We start from the raw sequence: 15,544 nt of genomic DNA, 5'->3' as shown, positions 1-15,544 counted from the left end.
AAGGCATTTTTTGAACAATTTAAATAAAAAACCTTGAAAGAATTTCGGAAGGCATCTCTGAAGGACTATTCAAAGAAAGCTCTAGAGAAATTTCTGAATAAATGTTTTGAGGAATTTTTAATGGAACAATCCATGGAGGAATTTCTGCTCACATTCATGGAGAAGTTTTAGTGAACAAAACTCATGGCAGAATTTCTGAAGTAATTGCATAGCTTTAATTTGATTTTATGATAGCCTTATAACGGTCATAGAGAATGCCTTTGGTCTTATGTAGTTTCAATGAATTCTTGAAGCGCTATTATAAAACAATTCAACACACGAAAGAAATTTTTATAGTGATTGTCGGGGTTATTTATAGGGAAACAATATTTTTGAAAAAATCAAACTTTTTTGGAGGGGAAACGTATTTTTTAATTGCAATTCTTGATTTTCGGCGTCAAAAAGTGATGTAACTCAAAAACCATTAACCAAAAGTGTACACATCATATATTGTATCCTCCGAAGGTTCTCTACAGTCTTATAATTTGGATATTCCCATTGCTCGCTCCTCCTCACGAAGTCTCATCCACCACAGCACCCATTCGCTCAATTTCCGCAATTGTCTCCTCAAGAATCGAATGCGCATCGTCTTCATTATCAATCACTGCGCGATCGGCCAGAATTCCCAACTGCATCCGTCCTCCGTAGGTGAGCAACGTCAGCCCAACGGCCGTTTGACCAATGTTCGGTATCCAAAAGCTTAGATTTTTCAGCTCGTACCCATGGATGCACGGTTTCTGTTGCGGTCCCGGAAGGTTCGAAATCGCCAGAGTGCTGTGTGCGCTTGTGAGGATTTTACGAAGCATCGGATCCGGGAAGAGGCACGCCACCGTCGACATGATCCAGAAGTTGATCTGCGAGAAGAGAACTATTAAGCTTAAATTATACAAAGAATCGAATGATGTTACCAAATAGTCGGGTGATGAGCGAAGAACATCGGAATGCTGCTTGACGTCCCCTAGGCGATTGAGGAGATTCTGGTAACGATTTGGTTCCTGGAGATCAACCCCAGGTGCAATCGGTAAAGTTTGAAGTGCCACCGAGAATTTGTTATGCAGTTTCAACTGGGGAGCTAGAAATTTGAATTTGTAATTATACATGTGAACAATAATTTTACCAAAAGATCCTTACATTCCCGTTCGACCCGAGTCGGCAACACAACGGTTATGTTACTAGGTACGAAATCCGACTTCAGCGCAAAATACTTCTGCAAGCTGCTGGACAGAGCCGTCAAAAAGGCATCGGAAAACCGAGCTCCGGGAACTTGCTGCTTCGTCCGTTTGATGATCTGTATCCACCGGGAGTCACTCGTTTCTTCCTCGTGAATCCAGCTGACTACTTTACGATTCGAGAGGTCACTGGCGTGGATGCAGTTATCGTCAACGCGGCGCTTGGCCACCTCGTGGAAGAATGCCGGAGCGGTGAAGATGGTCCATAGAAGCCGCAGGTGTTTCTGTTTCCATTCGTAGATTGCCCGAGGGGAGGGACATCTTTCCCAGAACTTGGTCAGCATGTTTTGGCGTGGCATTGAGCCGAGTGACTTTTCGTTTAGAATATGTTCGATGTTCATTATCTTGAAGCTAGAGATACGCTTCCAACGAGAGGGCATTTCTTTGTCGACGATTCCTTCCAGTAACAGACGGAGTAGAGCAACTCCATCTCCGAGAGAGTGATGAACCCGGAAGATGATCTGAAAAATAATTAACTCGTGAGTTTTATGCTACATTTTGCTAAAGAGACACAATCGTTGGGTAACTTAAGTATTTTAATTCAGGGTTCTTCAAGTTTGCGTTGAAGCTCAGATTGATTCCCAGATCCAAAAGCTAGGGTGACATTAGGTATCATCGGCAGGTTTGTTCTCTTCGTCACGAGGGGTTTTTGTCGGCCAAATTTCCTGTAACTTGGTCGTGTAATCCAGCTTGGTTGGAAAAGTCTTGAGGCTTGACGTTTCAAAAACCCCCTCATGACGAAGAGAACAAATCGTCCGAGGAAACGTAAGTTCCCCTATCTAGGGCCTTTTGGAATTATTTGAATTCTGTACAATATACCATATCTGTGGTACCCGGGTAATACTGTGGATACTTTCCCGAGCAGTGAGAAGAAATGTACTAAGCGTATTGAAAAAGGGGCTACGAACGTAACCATATGCCTCCCCTTATTTTTGTAAGTAAATGGTACCTAAGGGAATTCCAGCAGAAACCTTTTTCAGAACTTGAAGCAGAAATAACTTCAGCCAGTATTGAAGCATAATTATTTGCAATACTTTACTTAACAAAATTTACATGCAATTCGCAATATATGTATTAAATACTCTTAAAAACGCTGTTTGCAATTCATCTGGGAATCCAATCAATCATCACTGCTGAACTTTCACAAAAGGTTTAACCAGTATTATTGTAAATAATGCTCTCAAGAACTAGAAGATATTGTTTGAGAACCAAATTTCAAGCAAAAATGATGTAAAATTCATCTTAATGCATCAGCTGTACATCGCTTACTATTTTCGGCAGAATTTGTTTAAAGATTTGAAAAATCCAGGATCAGTCAAACAACTGATCTACAAGAATTTTAAAGATTTTTTTTGGGATAACTATCCTCAAATTTCCAGGATCTCTCTGAGAAATCCATTCAAATTATTTGTGAATAAACTTATCAGAAAATCAGTAAAAGTAAGTCAATTTATTGTCTGAATGTCGCCTTACATTTACAGTCTGGGACTATTTGGGCAGGAGCTGCTATAACTTAGTGAATTTTGAACCGATTGTCTTGATTTTTGAGACACGGTCAGCTACGCACAGTCTCTAGCCAGGTGCAACAATTCAAGTCAATCGGTTTGAAATTGACCGAGGTATAGCAGCAAGTGCCCAAAATAGGTGCTCCTTCCCAAAAGCTCCAAGACCCTGTATAAATAAAAAAAACAAGATATAAATTTTCCCTCCCCGTTCACATCACTTAAAAGAGTCACTACTGGATCAGTACTGGATTTAGGCATCGGGTGGCCCGGGACAAACCCTGAATCTGGTGTTTTATTCATATTTTTGAAAATTTACTGTTTTTTTTTTGGAATTAGGGAAAACCATATCATACAAAAGTTTGTTTATTCAAATATTTTATTTCTTATTTGATTCAGTTACTTTTTCACGTAGTTGTTTCAAAGTTCGCTTGAAATATTCAGATCGAATGTTGGCCATCCATTTATTTCGATATTTTGGCTGAAATGTCAAGAGGCTACTGGAATCTTCTGATTTACAGTGTACATGACATCTTGTTCAGATAGAACGCATAGTTTAAACTTTCATCTGAATCAATATCATTTATATGAGTTTTAGACATTGACGTTCAGTTTAAAATCTAAAAAATAAAACATGGTTGAACTCTACTTGAGATTATAAAACTCTACGAGTATTTCAAGATTCAGATTGCATAAAGATAGGTATTATTATTAATCTTTATTAACGGCATAAAGATAGGGGTTAACTTCGGCAAAAGCCTTACCACTGTTTTTTAGAATTTTTTGAATACTAGGTGTCAAAAACTGGTCCTTATTTCCAAAACATCTCCAAAAGTCATCCATCTTCACAAGTGTAGAGTTAGCTCCTTGTTACAATAAATGTAAAAAAAAACATCATCTTCACTTTCTTATGATAACAGCGAACTGATGCAGACAAATACTAAGCAGTTGTTCGCATAATATAATCGTTTCATCAACAGACATATGTATAATCATTGTCAAATAATGGGTTTATTTGTAAAAGACGAAAAAACTTGAAAAATTTGAAGTCAAAGTGCGTTTATTTGACAAATTGGGATTATTTTTGTGAAACATACTACTTGTTTCTGTGGGATTCGAACCCGCAACTTCGTATCGCTAGTTTGGCGCTTCTATCAACTAAGCCACAAAACAATTTACGATTCTGCAGAATAGAAAGTTAAACTGGATTCGAAGCGCCACCCTAACCGGGTCCGTTTTTCACAGCTTTATATCTCCTTCGGCTCTTAGATGTCATTCTCTTGCACTCTTTGACATTCTACAGAATCGTAACTTGTTCTGTGGCTTAGTTAGATAAAGTGCCGCACTAGCGATACGGTGTCGTGCGTTCGAATCCTACCAAAACAAGTGGCAATTTTTTCACAAATTTATCTCTGCCTTCAAATGTTTCAATTTCTAACGTATATTTCATTCATACTGGTCAGCAGGTATAGCCGGAAAGGTCAGTAAATTAATTGTCAAAATTTGTTAAACTACCAATAAAATGAAATTTCTATTGATGTAAAAGTTTTGTTGAAGTTCATCTAAAAAAAAAAAATCTTTTACGCACTCTGTTTGGAGACACTTTTGTGTAGCAATTTTGTTTCCCGGAAAAGTATTTCTATTCGATTAGAACTTTCAAAAGTTTTTAAAGAAAATCGCGTTTAGCAAAGGAAATTTTGTTTTATCTAATTATTGAATATTGCACCAAAAGTTAAGAAATTTTCTATTTTGATTTATTCTTAAAAATAAGTCCGGATAAATGACCAGAAATAGTCTAGATACCCTTAAAGAACCCAGTAATAACTGCTTTAACACATGTTTAAAATATGAACATCTACTGAAGTGCTTTTGTTATGGTTTCGTTGAAAAAAATAAAAAAAGACGAGGTGTTACGTTTCTTTGACATTTTTGTTACGACGTTTCAACACACGTGTCATGCAAGAGTTACGGCAGCGCAAGTTTTGTATAGCAGTTACTATGATGTAATTCTAGCATTGTGTTAGAATCCTTAGGGCAGGGGTTTTCAGGTCTTTTGGCTGACGGTGCACTTTTCGTAAATTAGTTGCATTGCGGTGCACCTGTCCGAATTGCATGGCACTGTATTGTTATATTGTAAAAGAATACAATTTCGAACTTGTCGTATTTTTCAAATCGCAGAGATCTATGGCAAAGTCCATGCAAGATTCTTGGAAGCTACTTTTTCAGAGGTCTAGAAAATAACTGGCAACATTTGTTGTAGATGTCTTCCCGATAGTCTGTCCAGTTCATTAGAGGATGAAAAGAAAATTGGACATGAAAATCATATAAAAGTTTTTAATAAAATCCTGGTAAACTTATCTCGAGATCATTGATAGATTCCTTTTCAGATTTTAAGCAATACCGAAGAAAAACGGTCCTGGGTCATGTGGCCGAACGCCATTTGCCCGAAAGGGTCGTATTACCGAATGCCGTTTGACCGAATAATGAATGATAAACTTAAGTGAGCGCATGGCACTGTTCTCTACATCAGTATAATTCTAAAGAACCGCCTATGATTTAAAGAACGAAATATATCTGATAAATTTTTGCAGTTTCAATGCCAACTAACCCCTAAATAGTTAAACTAGTAACACACTTGTCAATGAAGACGGTGGCGCAGGTTTTTATTGCGCAGAAGTGACTGTGACTTACATCTAACAAATAAATCCTTATTTGGTAGAAGAAAATCACAGTGACTTCTGCTAAAAAAAAACCTGTGCCGCTGTGACTCTTCTCTGACAAGTGTGTTACTTAGGATACATGATTTAAAGAAGGAAATATTTATCATTATACTGGCAGCTGCCAGAAAGTTCCTCCGAATTATTTTGATCATAATTCAAGCCTAACTTTACCAAACACCGTATCTAACAAAATCCACGAACGGAGAAAATCGAAGGGGAAGTTCGCTGTTCCCATAGCAGCTCATTCATACATTGAGCATTTCAGAAGCGTGAAAATCCGGGTATTTTTTCCACAAATCATCCACAGGTGAGTGATCTCTTTTTCGTTTACATATGTTACATACGGTGTTTGGTAAAGTTAGGCTAATTCGGCAAACTCAAATGACATTCGGCCAAATGATTGGACAACAAGAAAAAAAACTACTTAACTAGCTTACTTTTGAGATTTTTAGCGACATTCTTGCCATAAGGCACATAACTTGAAAGATGAAGGGTGTTCGATGCTATTGATATCAATTACGCAGTGCACTTGTCAAGACTTCACGGGGCACCAAGTGCACCGTGGTGCACGATCTGAAAACCCCTGCCTTAGGGCATATCTATGGATAATTAGCATTAAAAGTGTTGTCGTTAAGACAACAATAATGCTGAAAAAATGCTATTTGAAAAGCTTGCTAATTACTTGAGTACTTCTTAAAAAGTCAAGAAGGTGCTTAATTAGTTTGCAGAAATTGTGGCTAATTAGCCAAACCAACAAATATAGATTGTAACAGATCTTGGTTATGATAGGCAATGCAATGCACAACTCCCCCAGGCGGGATTGGTGATTTAATGTTGCATGAAGAAGAAGAAGAAGAACGATGGTGTTTTGAAAAAAATCCTATCCCTACAACACAGGGGAAGATTTTAAAATGCCTCTATAAAATCTAAAACAAAGTCTAATTAAAAACGGTTTGATGTACGGTGTTAGACTTTGGACGGACTACATATTGAACGTATAAAATTAAATTCAACATTGTTTTCTTGTTAAGATACTTAATTTGTAGTCCGTTCAAAGTCTAACACCGTACATTAAACCGTTTTTAATTAGATTTTGTTTTAGATTTTATAGAGGCATTTTAAAAACTTCCCCTGTGTTATGGGGATAAGATTTTTTCAAAACACCATCGTTCTTCTTCTTCATGCAACATCAAATCACCAATTGCAATTTATGCAAATCTGTTTCTGTAAACACTTCAAGCAGGGATGCCAGATGATTTTTTGAACAATCTGTATCTATCTTATCAAAAATCTGTATCTCATACAAAATTTATGTAACAAATCTGTAACCCATACAAAAAAATAGCCCATCAATCTCAAAAATCTGTATTTCACATAAATTGAAATCTGTACGGAACCTCAAAAATCTGTATAATACAAATAACCTAGTGGAGGTTCGACTGTATCGTTTCAACTAAGGACTGTTCATTAAAGAAAGGGGACACCTGTTTTTCAATAGAAAAGATTAATTTTCGAACAAATTCATAAATTTGTTTTTTATATAAGACAATCAACATACATGTGGCCGAATTCACGTGAGTTTGAACATTTACTTCGCATTTCTGAAGAACGCTCGGACTTTTCTCTTGATACCTCCCATTAGATTCTGCACAACTTTCTCCGTAAGCTTTCGTTGTGCCGCAGACCAAATTTTGTTGAAGCAATCAACAGAACTTGCTTCTATTACATCTTTCTTGAGATGCCGCTTAATTATAGTCCAGTATCTTTTCACAGGACGCAGTTCAGGGAAGTTTGATGGATTTTGCCATTTTTCGATAAAATCGACTTTTTCCGCCTTGAGCATCTCTAGTGTAGAAGAAACGTAATGAGCGGATGCCAGATCCGGCCAAAACAATGGAGGATCCGTATGTTTTCGATAGATGGGCAGAAGTCGTTTTTTGATGCATTCCTTTATGTTATTTTCAACGTTTATCGTTCCTGTTGTGAAATACGAAGAACTGTTTAAGCCACATGAACAATTTGCTAGCTACACCTAAAACTTTTTCTCAAATTTTTCGGTTCTGATGTACTCTATATCATCCAGCACATCTGTCCCCTGCTCAGCGTTGAAAAATTGCGGTCCCGGAAGTGTACTAGTATGCCAATTCTCGAAACGACAACTTTTTGGAGCACCATTTGTGCAGAATTTATCTGCTAGTCGCTAAGCTAATCCAACCCATCGCTCAAAATTTCTCACTTTTTTCCGTTTTCTTTGAATGTGTTTGGCGAAGTGAACAATGTTTTTACACACTGAGCAAAATTCACAAATTTTTGTTTAGTTTTAACTCTAAACTATTGGTAAACAGATGTCCTCTTTATTTAATGAACAGTCCTTATCATTAAAAACGGCTACGCAGTCTCGAAATTAGCAAACGATGTTTATTACTTGCCCAACGTTTCGACACGGGGTTAGTGTCTTCTTCAGGGGGAACTAGAATTTAATACATGTACTAATTGGTCTGTTACATAATTTTGTCACGGTAACTTACACTAATTTGGTCGTTTTTGGTCTTGTGTTTCGTCTAACTGTAACTGTCCTGTCATTAATTTGTTGGTACATGCTGTAAAATTATAGTCATTTTAAATGTTGTCTAGTTACTTGTCTGATCTAATAAAATTTACGGAAACTAATTGTTTTACATTTATTTTGCTTGTAATAACTTTCAACGGACATTTGGCAATGGCGCAATTTTGCCTTTATCATCCCCTCAATTATGTTTAAAATTTGTTGGTAGCGAAAACTGCCCTATCTTAATAACTACGTTTCGTATTCAGTATTTTCTTGTGTGTCAAGTGTGTATCGTTTGGATGAATTTTTGATGCTGTGCAACACTGCTGCGTATGTGATACTTAGTCTATCAATGTCTGTCCGTTTATTAATTGTGTGGTCTGTGTTTGTGATGTGGCACATCTCGAGGAATGGAAGTAGTGTCGGTTTGTAGCTGTGGTCTATAATCTCTGTTAGGTCTAAGTTAAATCTATGGTTGTGTTGTATGCAGTGTTGGATCAGGGCTGTGGTTGTCTCTATTAGTGTTTCTTTGGCTGCTTCTGTGTTAGTCTGGTGTTCGTTCATCAATTTCTCTAGCTTGTTTACATTGTTTCTGTGTCCTATTAGTCTTTTGCTCATATTATTCCTCGTCATTCCAACGTAACAGCTATCACAGTCGTTGCATGGAATCTTATAAATTATGTTACTAAATTCTTCTTTTCTTGTAGGATATTTGACTTTCGTGTGTAGCTGGTGGATTGTTCGGGATTGTCTGGTGGTGATGATAACGTCTGGGTAATCTTTGGCTAATTTCGAGACTGCGTAGCCGTTTTTAATGATAGTTAATACAAATAACTATGGCATCCCTGACTTCAAGTGTCTACGTGGCCTTTACAATACCATAAATTTCGTAGTATTTGTATTATTGCAGAGCAATAAGTTATTAAAAGAAATGGCTACAAACATATCCAAAGGTCCAATCTGCAAAAAAGAGTGTTCCGACTCTCTTTAAATTATTACGATGTCACAGTGGACATTTTGACTATTTGTGATGTGAGGATCGGAAAAGGATTGATTGAACTATCTTCCAACGCATAAAGTAAATCAAAATTTATGAATACAAGCATGTTATAATCGAAAGAGAGAACACTTAAACAGAGCCTCTCATCTGCACATACGACCTATAGAAATGTTTGGCTTGAATGAGCGATAATGTCATGCAATAGCAGTGAGGAAAAGAAATCACCAGTTTGCACTGAATTGCCCAATGCTTTCACCACTTACTTGATAATCGGAAGATGTGATCGTGCACGTGATATAAAACATGAACACTTGCTCGTTCCGAGTCCTACGCTACTTTTTTTGCTATCGAATACTAATGCTTCGGTAATTTTTCTTAAATAATCTACATTTTTACCAATTACGAAATATACCACGAGCATATGTATACCATGTTCATATTCCTGTGAGCATGTACTTCTGTTGTGTTCGTGTACGCCAAACGAGAACTCCCAAATTTAGAACACCAATACGGCGTTAGCCACTTCTTCATGGTATTTGGAGAACAAAGAACAAATTTGACAATCATTTTTATGGGAACCAACAATCTCTACATTTTCATGATTATCTTAGACTTTGGATTGGCAGTGTAGAGTAGTGGGTGGATCTGGGAGTCACAGGGTTGACAAATGCGATTCAGCAAGCATACAATAGAATGTATCCCGCAGATGCTGTTTATCATGTTCTGATGTCCATTTCACAGTGTAGAGCACAATAAATACTATGCAACCTGAAACACGTTGGCACCATAGATGGTGAACTTTTTAAATATTTGTTAAAAAAAATAATACAAAAATATAAAAAAAATCCAATTTTAGCTTCTACTTCTTCTTCTTGGCGTAACGTCCTCACTGGGACAAAGCCTGCTTCTCAGCTTAGTGTTCTATGAGCACTTCCACAGTTATTAACTGAGAGCTTCCTCTGCCAATGACCATTTTGCATGTGTATATCGTGTGGCAGGCACGAAGATACTCTATGCCAGGAAGTCAAAGAAATTTCCTTTACGAAAAGATCCTGGACCGACCGGGAATCGAACCCGTCACCCTCAGCATGGTCATGCTGGATACCCGTGCGTTTACCGCCTCGACTATATGGGCCCTAATTTTAGCTTCTAATCTTACGCCAATATATCCCATGACGAACCCTGTAATATTTCAAATTACTCCAGAAGACTTTGCTGCTTAGAACATGATGCATTGCGAGATTTTTTTTCAATTATAATATGGAACGAGCTCATCAATTTACATAAAATCGGTGGAGCGGATCTGGTGTGATGGTTAGAACACTCGACTATCACGCCGAGGACCTGGGATCGAATCCCACTCCCGACAAACTCGCAAAATGTGAGTTCTTCCTTCGGAAGGGAAGTAGAGCGTGGGTCCCGAGATGAACTAGCCTTTGGGCTAAAAATCTCGTTAACACAGATAAAAAAAATACATAAATGCTCACATTCATAGTAGAACATATAACTCATTCATATGAGAAATTAAAGCACGGTACACATGAAGCCAAATATTCTGCACTGGCCGGACTCCAAAAAAGCGCTAGCTTAAAAAACAATGAACCACTCACGAACTCGTGAAGAAATCGATCTGTTGTTTTGCTTTTTCGTTTCGCTCCGTATGTACCAGTTCGGAATTGAAATCTGAGTAACCGATTGCAAACATGTCCAACTGACTTATAGCACTTCATTGTCGTCCAGCGAGCTTACTCAGTTTTCGAGTGTCTTGGGTATGTAAACGGTATGTACGGAATGGACATCACACGCATTGTTCACTTGATCCACTGAATAATAAACGGACACACAGATACCTTACTTTAAGTATAATTTATCTTCCATAATGTACTCACTGGATATCTCAGCATGTCACGTTCCTTAACCAACAGGGGCTGCCTGCCGACCAAGATTTCCCACGATGAGCTATGCTCGTCCGGTAGATACCGATTATTGATTTCACTCATCACTGCACGCAACTGCCTCTCATCAATATACTTCTCGCCCTCAACCACCGGAATATACTCCAGATAACGAATGTAGTCTTCGATACTCAACTGCGAAAGATCACTCCACCAATAGTATCCCAGCTCTAAATGTCGCTTCCAGAACATTTTCGGGTGTGCCTGGTGCGATCTCATTAGCCTCGACGAGATTCGTTTCCGAAGCACCAGCAGCAGTTCGGCACACGTTGAGTTTTCCTTCGTCGCGAGCCGTGCAACGGGTTCTTCGATGTACGCCATAATGTTGATCATGCCACGTGAGTTATCCCGCTCGATAGCCCACACGACATCCGCTCCGTCCAGGAGCCCCTTGAAATGTGACCCGTGGCGTCGCTTTAGAACACATGCTACCACCAATCGGTAGCACTTGAAACCGTAGAAAATTGAGAAGAAAATTGGAGACAGTGCCACGAACTCGAGAAATGTGATTAAAATAAACAGGAAATGTCGCACGTCGATCATCGTAAGGTTTTTGATTCTTTTCTGGACTTTGCATTCGACCAGCTCTTCCTTCAGGCGATTGAACTTGTGGCGCAGGAATAGGGTCATCAGCACTCCGGTAAGTAGCCCCAGCTCAGCCGAGGAGAGCATTGTTCCGACAGATCTACAAGGACGAAAAGATTCAACACTGTATTGATGCACTGTTTTCGGAATGGGAGCATCTGTCATTACACCAATTCACTTCCCGCGGTCACTTCGCTGCCGTCCTTCAGCATCGCTAGGGGACCGATTGGATTGCTGAGGTTATTGCCGCGCGATACCGCTTCCCAAAAGGAGCACTGTTCCGAGGCCCACTGGAACCAGGAGGAGGCTGTGCTGCTGTTTGTGATTGTCATGATGGTTTTGTTTGGGCAGGGCCAGAGGTAGGCACTTTCTACTGAGGGAGAAATTCTGAACTCGAAAATACAAGTAGTGGAAATGTGGTTGAAGTTATCAGTTAAAACTTGTAAGTGAAGCTTCGTCGAAGAAATGAGACTTCGTGGAAGCGCAATTTTCCTTTTATACCTGTCAGACGAATGTAAATTTATGGATTTTCTTTTGCTAGGGATGTCACTGATCAAAATGGGGAAGATATGTTTTAACTAATTTGTTATTAAGAATTGAAATGTCACGATCAACAGTCAGATACTGAGTTCAATTTGATGTATTTCCATATTTTTTTTTAATTTTGAACATCACGCCTAGGAATCTATATTCATTGCATTGTTTTGTGGTTTTCCATTACCACATGTGATTGTTTTTACCCAGCGATGGACATACCTACGAACAGTGCGCAGTTATAAGCCTAGAATCATATTTTTGTCTGCTCCCTTGGGAAGCCCTACTAGTGCTGCCCTTTTTGTCTGGGGCGTGCAATGTGCTCATTGGTACTCAACACGGCGGGGCGTGATTTGAAATACATTCGCTCTACTTTGTGTTACGAATCTATATAGTGGGTTTTAGTTTTCGTCTTCGAAAAATCGCTTTCCTTGATTTCATTCCACTTTTGTATATGTTCGTTGCCCAAAGATGTGGACACATCTGTAGTTTCATCTTTCGATAGTTGCTCCTCATAAAGTTCCAATGAGTTTCCACAAATCATATGATTGTAGACTTATAGGCTCAATCTAACTACCTGATCTAACTAAAATTGATTCACTATTATAAAAAAAAGATCTCGGAAAAAATCCTTTTCCAATATTTGTTTTATGTCCTTCTGGTCGCTGTAGCATATTTTGCCATATTTAATTCATGGCTTGGTACATTATAAAAGAATCCACTTCCCCACATGGTATTCCGGGATAATAATGTGGAGGAATCCTGGCTCAGGAAAATCCTGGAAGAAAACCCTAGAAGGAATATCGGAAGGAATCATGGGAAGAATTTCTCAAAGAACTCCGGGAGAAATCCCTGTAGGAATTCCAGCAGAAATCCGTGAACGATTCTCGAGAGAAATCTACATAAGATTCCCGGGAGGAATCAATGCAAGAATCCCGGGATGAATTCCTAATGGAATTCTAGAAAAAGAAAATCCTGAAGAAATTCTTGTCAAAATCCTGAAGGAATCCCTGGAGGAATCCTTGAGAATTTCCTGAATGAAACTCGGGAAGGATCAATGGAGGAAACCCCGAAATAATCTCGAATGGATTCCCTTGACAGATTCCGGAAAACATTTCTGAAAGAATCTTAGAAGTATTCAATAATCTTTAATAAATTCAGTTAAGCAATTTCTAAAGGAATCTAGGGAATTATCCGTGAAAGAACCCGGGAGAATTCTGGGTGGAATCATTGGAGGAGTTCCAGAAAGAATCCCTGATGCGATGCCGAAAAAGAAGAAGAGCCGCGCATCTCTATACTCCACAGGAATCCTGAGGGGAATCAATGAAAGAATCCCGAAACAAGTTACAGACTAGAATTGTCTTAATTCAAATACTCAAAGATAGATATTGAACGAATATTAGTTTAGTATGAGTAGTTAAATCCATTGTATTTACCGTTATAAATAAATGAAATTAAATAAATGAAAAAAAAAATGTTCAAACAAGTTTTGAAGGAATCCATGATAGAGTCCTGGAGAAATTCTTGAAAGAATTCCAGGAGAAGTCCCTGAAGAAGGATCAATTAAGAAATCCTGGAAGGAGTCCTGAAATACCGAATCCCGTGAGGAATTCCTGATTAAATCTTTAGAGGAATCCTTGATGGAAACCTACTAGAAGATTTGTATAAAATGTTGTTCGGAATTTTGTTTAACAGTCTGAAGCCAATTGAAGAGTCTTTCGTCTGCGAATATCAGTCTGGTTTTCGTGAGGACCAATCAACGACGGATCAAATATTCACCCTGCGGAAGATTCTCGATGAATTTTGGAGTACAACCTACAGATCCATTCTGTCTGGAGTTTTCAGAGCGTGCACCGCGGTGCACTTGCTGAAGCCTTGACAACTGCACCGCGACAGTTCAAAAGTTCTACCTTCACATCACTTGCGATTAGCATTGGGCAAATATGGCAGAGACATCGATTTTTGTGAATCGATTCGAATCGGATTAGCAGAATCAATTCACCGATTTGATCGAATGCTTGTCTAAATAAATTCAATATTAAAATTGGAGATTGCACATCGAATATTTCGCGACTCTGATTCGAAAATGAATATAACGTTAAAACAGTACATTCTGAAAAATAAAAATGAAATTTAATATTTTTGGATCGAAAGAAACATCCTGAGATCTAGATATTCCCCAGAACACTGAGAAATATTCCCCAAGAATCTTTAAAGAGACTGCTCCAGAAATCTGAAGGAGTTCCTCTAGAATTATGAGAGAGATTTCTTTAGAATGCTGAACACGATTACACCAGAATCCTGAGCGACATTATGTAGAAAAGAAAGCAAGACTCTTCCAGTATCTTGGTAGAAATTCTCTCTGAATTCTTCCTAGATTTCTGAGAGAGATAAGTACATATCTATATGACGGATTGTCTCAGAGTCTCGAGAGGAGTTCTCCCAGAATCATGTGATAGATTGTCTCAAAATCCTATGAGAAGCTTCCTCTTGGGATTCTCCCAAAATGTTCCAGAATCCCAAGATGATTTCTCCCAGAGTCCCGAGAGGAATTCCAACAGAGATTCTTCCACATTCTTGAGATAAATTCATCTGAAAGATGAAAGATTCTCAAAAAAAAAAAAAGATTTTCGGAATTCTATATTCATTCCAAGAAACTTAAAAGAAATGACCCAGAATCCTAAAAAGGTGGAGCTTAGAACTCTAAGAAGGATTACGCCAGAATCGTGAGAAAGATTCCCTCAAACCCCAAAAGAAATCACATAACCTAGGTGAAGGATTTTCCAAAATCCAAATTTCTCTAGAGAATTCTGCCCAGAATCTCGTGAGTGATTTTTCAATAATTAATATTGCATTTTTTATTCGGTGATAGACTTTCGAGCAAATCTTCGAAGAGGAAAAATAAATACTCACACGTCAGATTGCAAGGCATTTAGCAGCTGAGCGAACCATGTATTCAATGCACCAACCGAGAGAGTGCGTTCAATGTTGGTATTATTAGCGGTGGCAAAACTCAATCTTTGGGAAAAGCGGTGTGACAATATTTTGGTGGGGCAATATTTTTCGCGTGTGAGTCTATTATGGGGTAAAATCCGCAATAATTCTGAAAGAAAAAGCCCTAGAATATTCAAAAATATAGCCTCAGAATCCCGAGGATTTCTCCAGAATCATGAGATAATTTCCCTAGAATCTTGACGGAGACTACAGAATCTTGGGAAGAGTATCCAAAGAATACTCAATGATATTCCCCAAGAATCTTAAAAGGATCTAAATCAGAATCCTGAGAAGGATACCACCACAATCCTGTGTGCATTTCCCGCAGAATCCTAAGAAATATTCCCCCAGAATTGTGGGAGGAATTTCGCCACAATTCTGAGAATGCTGAGTATGATTCTCCAAGAAGTCTGAAAGGATTTCCTGAGAATGCTGAGA

The 15,544-nt window shown here is 38.4% G+C and overlaps 1 protein-coding gene and 1 long non-coding RNA gene across 2 annotated transcripts; both read right to left on the bottom strand.

Annotated features, from left to right (window-relative positions):
* Window positions 1–463: 463 nt before the first annotated feature.
* Window positions 464–12,057, bottom strand: LOC109426047 (uncharacterized). Its single transcript, XM_029875962.2, has 5 exons — window positions 11,747–12,057; window positions 10,928–11,678; window positions 1,171–1,729; window positions 948–1,111; window positions 464–893 (listed from the first exon to the last, which is right to left on the bottom strand). Exons 1-5 carry the CDS (start codon window positions 11,908–11,910, stop codon window positions 552–554), a joined length of 1,980 nt encoding a protein of 659 aa, XP_029731822.2. The 5' UTR covers window positions 11,911–12,057; the 3' UTR covers window positions 464–551.
* On the bottom strand, window positions 7,912–8,657 carry LOC134292099 (uncharacterized). Its single transcript, XR_009999463.1, has 2 exons — window positions 8,019–8,657; window positions 7,912–7,960 (listed from the first exon to the last, which is right to left on the bottom strand). It is a non-coding gene; the product is annotated as an uncharacterized LOC134292099 (long non-coding RNA).
* Window positions 12,058–15,544: the final 3,487 nt, after the last annotated feature.

This window comes from Aedes albopictus, chromosome 3 (genome assembly GCF_035046485.1).
Source record: "Aedes albopictus strain Foshan chromosome 3, AalbF5, whole genome shotgun sequence".
NCBI lineage: Eukaryota > Metazoa > Arthropoda > Insecta > Diptera > Culicidae > Aedes > Aedes albopictus.
The sequence above is the reverse complement of the archived record's forward strand: the minus strand, read 5'-3'. Positions and strand labels throughout refer to the sequence as shown.

What these genes read in the sequence shown, in the direction of transcription:
- LOC109426047 (XM_029875962.2), bottom strand. Translation starts at nt 11,910, where the DNA reads ATGACAATCACAAACAGCAGCACAGCCTCCTCCTGGTTCCAGTGGGCC. An exon ending in GACTCGGGTCGAACGGGAAT is followed by an intron (nt 1,112 to 1,170) that starts GTAAGGATCTTT and finishes TCAAATTTCTAG; the next exon opens with CTCCCCAGTTGAAACTGCAT. An exon ending in GCTCATCACCCGACTATTTG is followed by an intron (nt 894 to 947) that starts GTAACATCATTC and finishes CTCTTCTCGCAG; the next exon opens with ATCAACTTCTGGATCATGTC.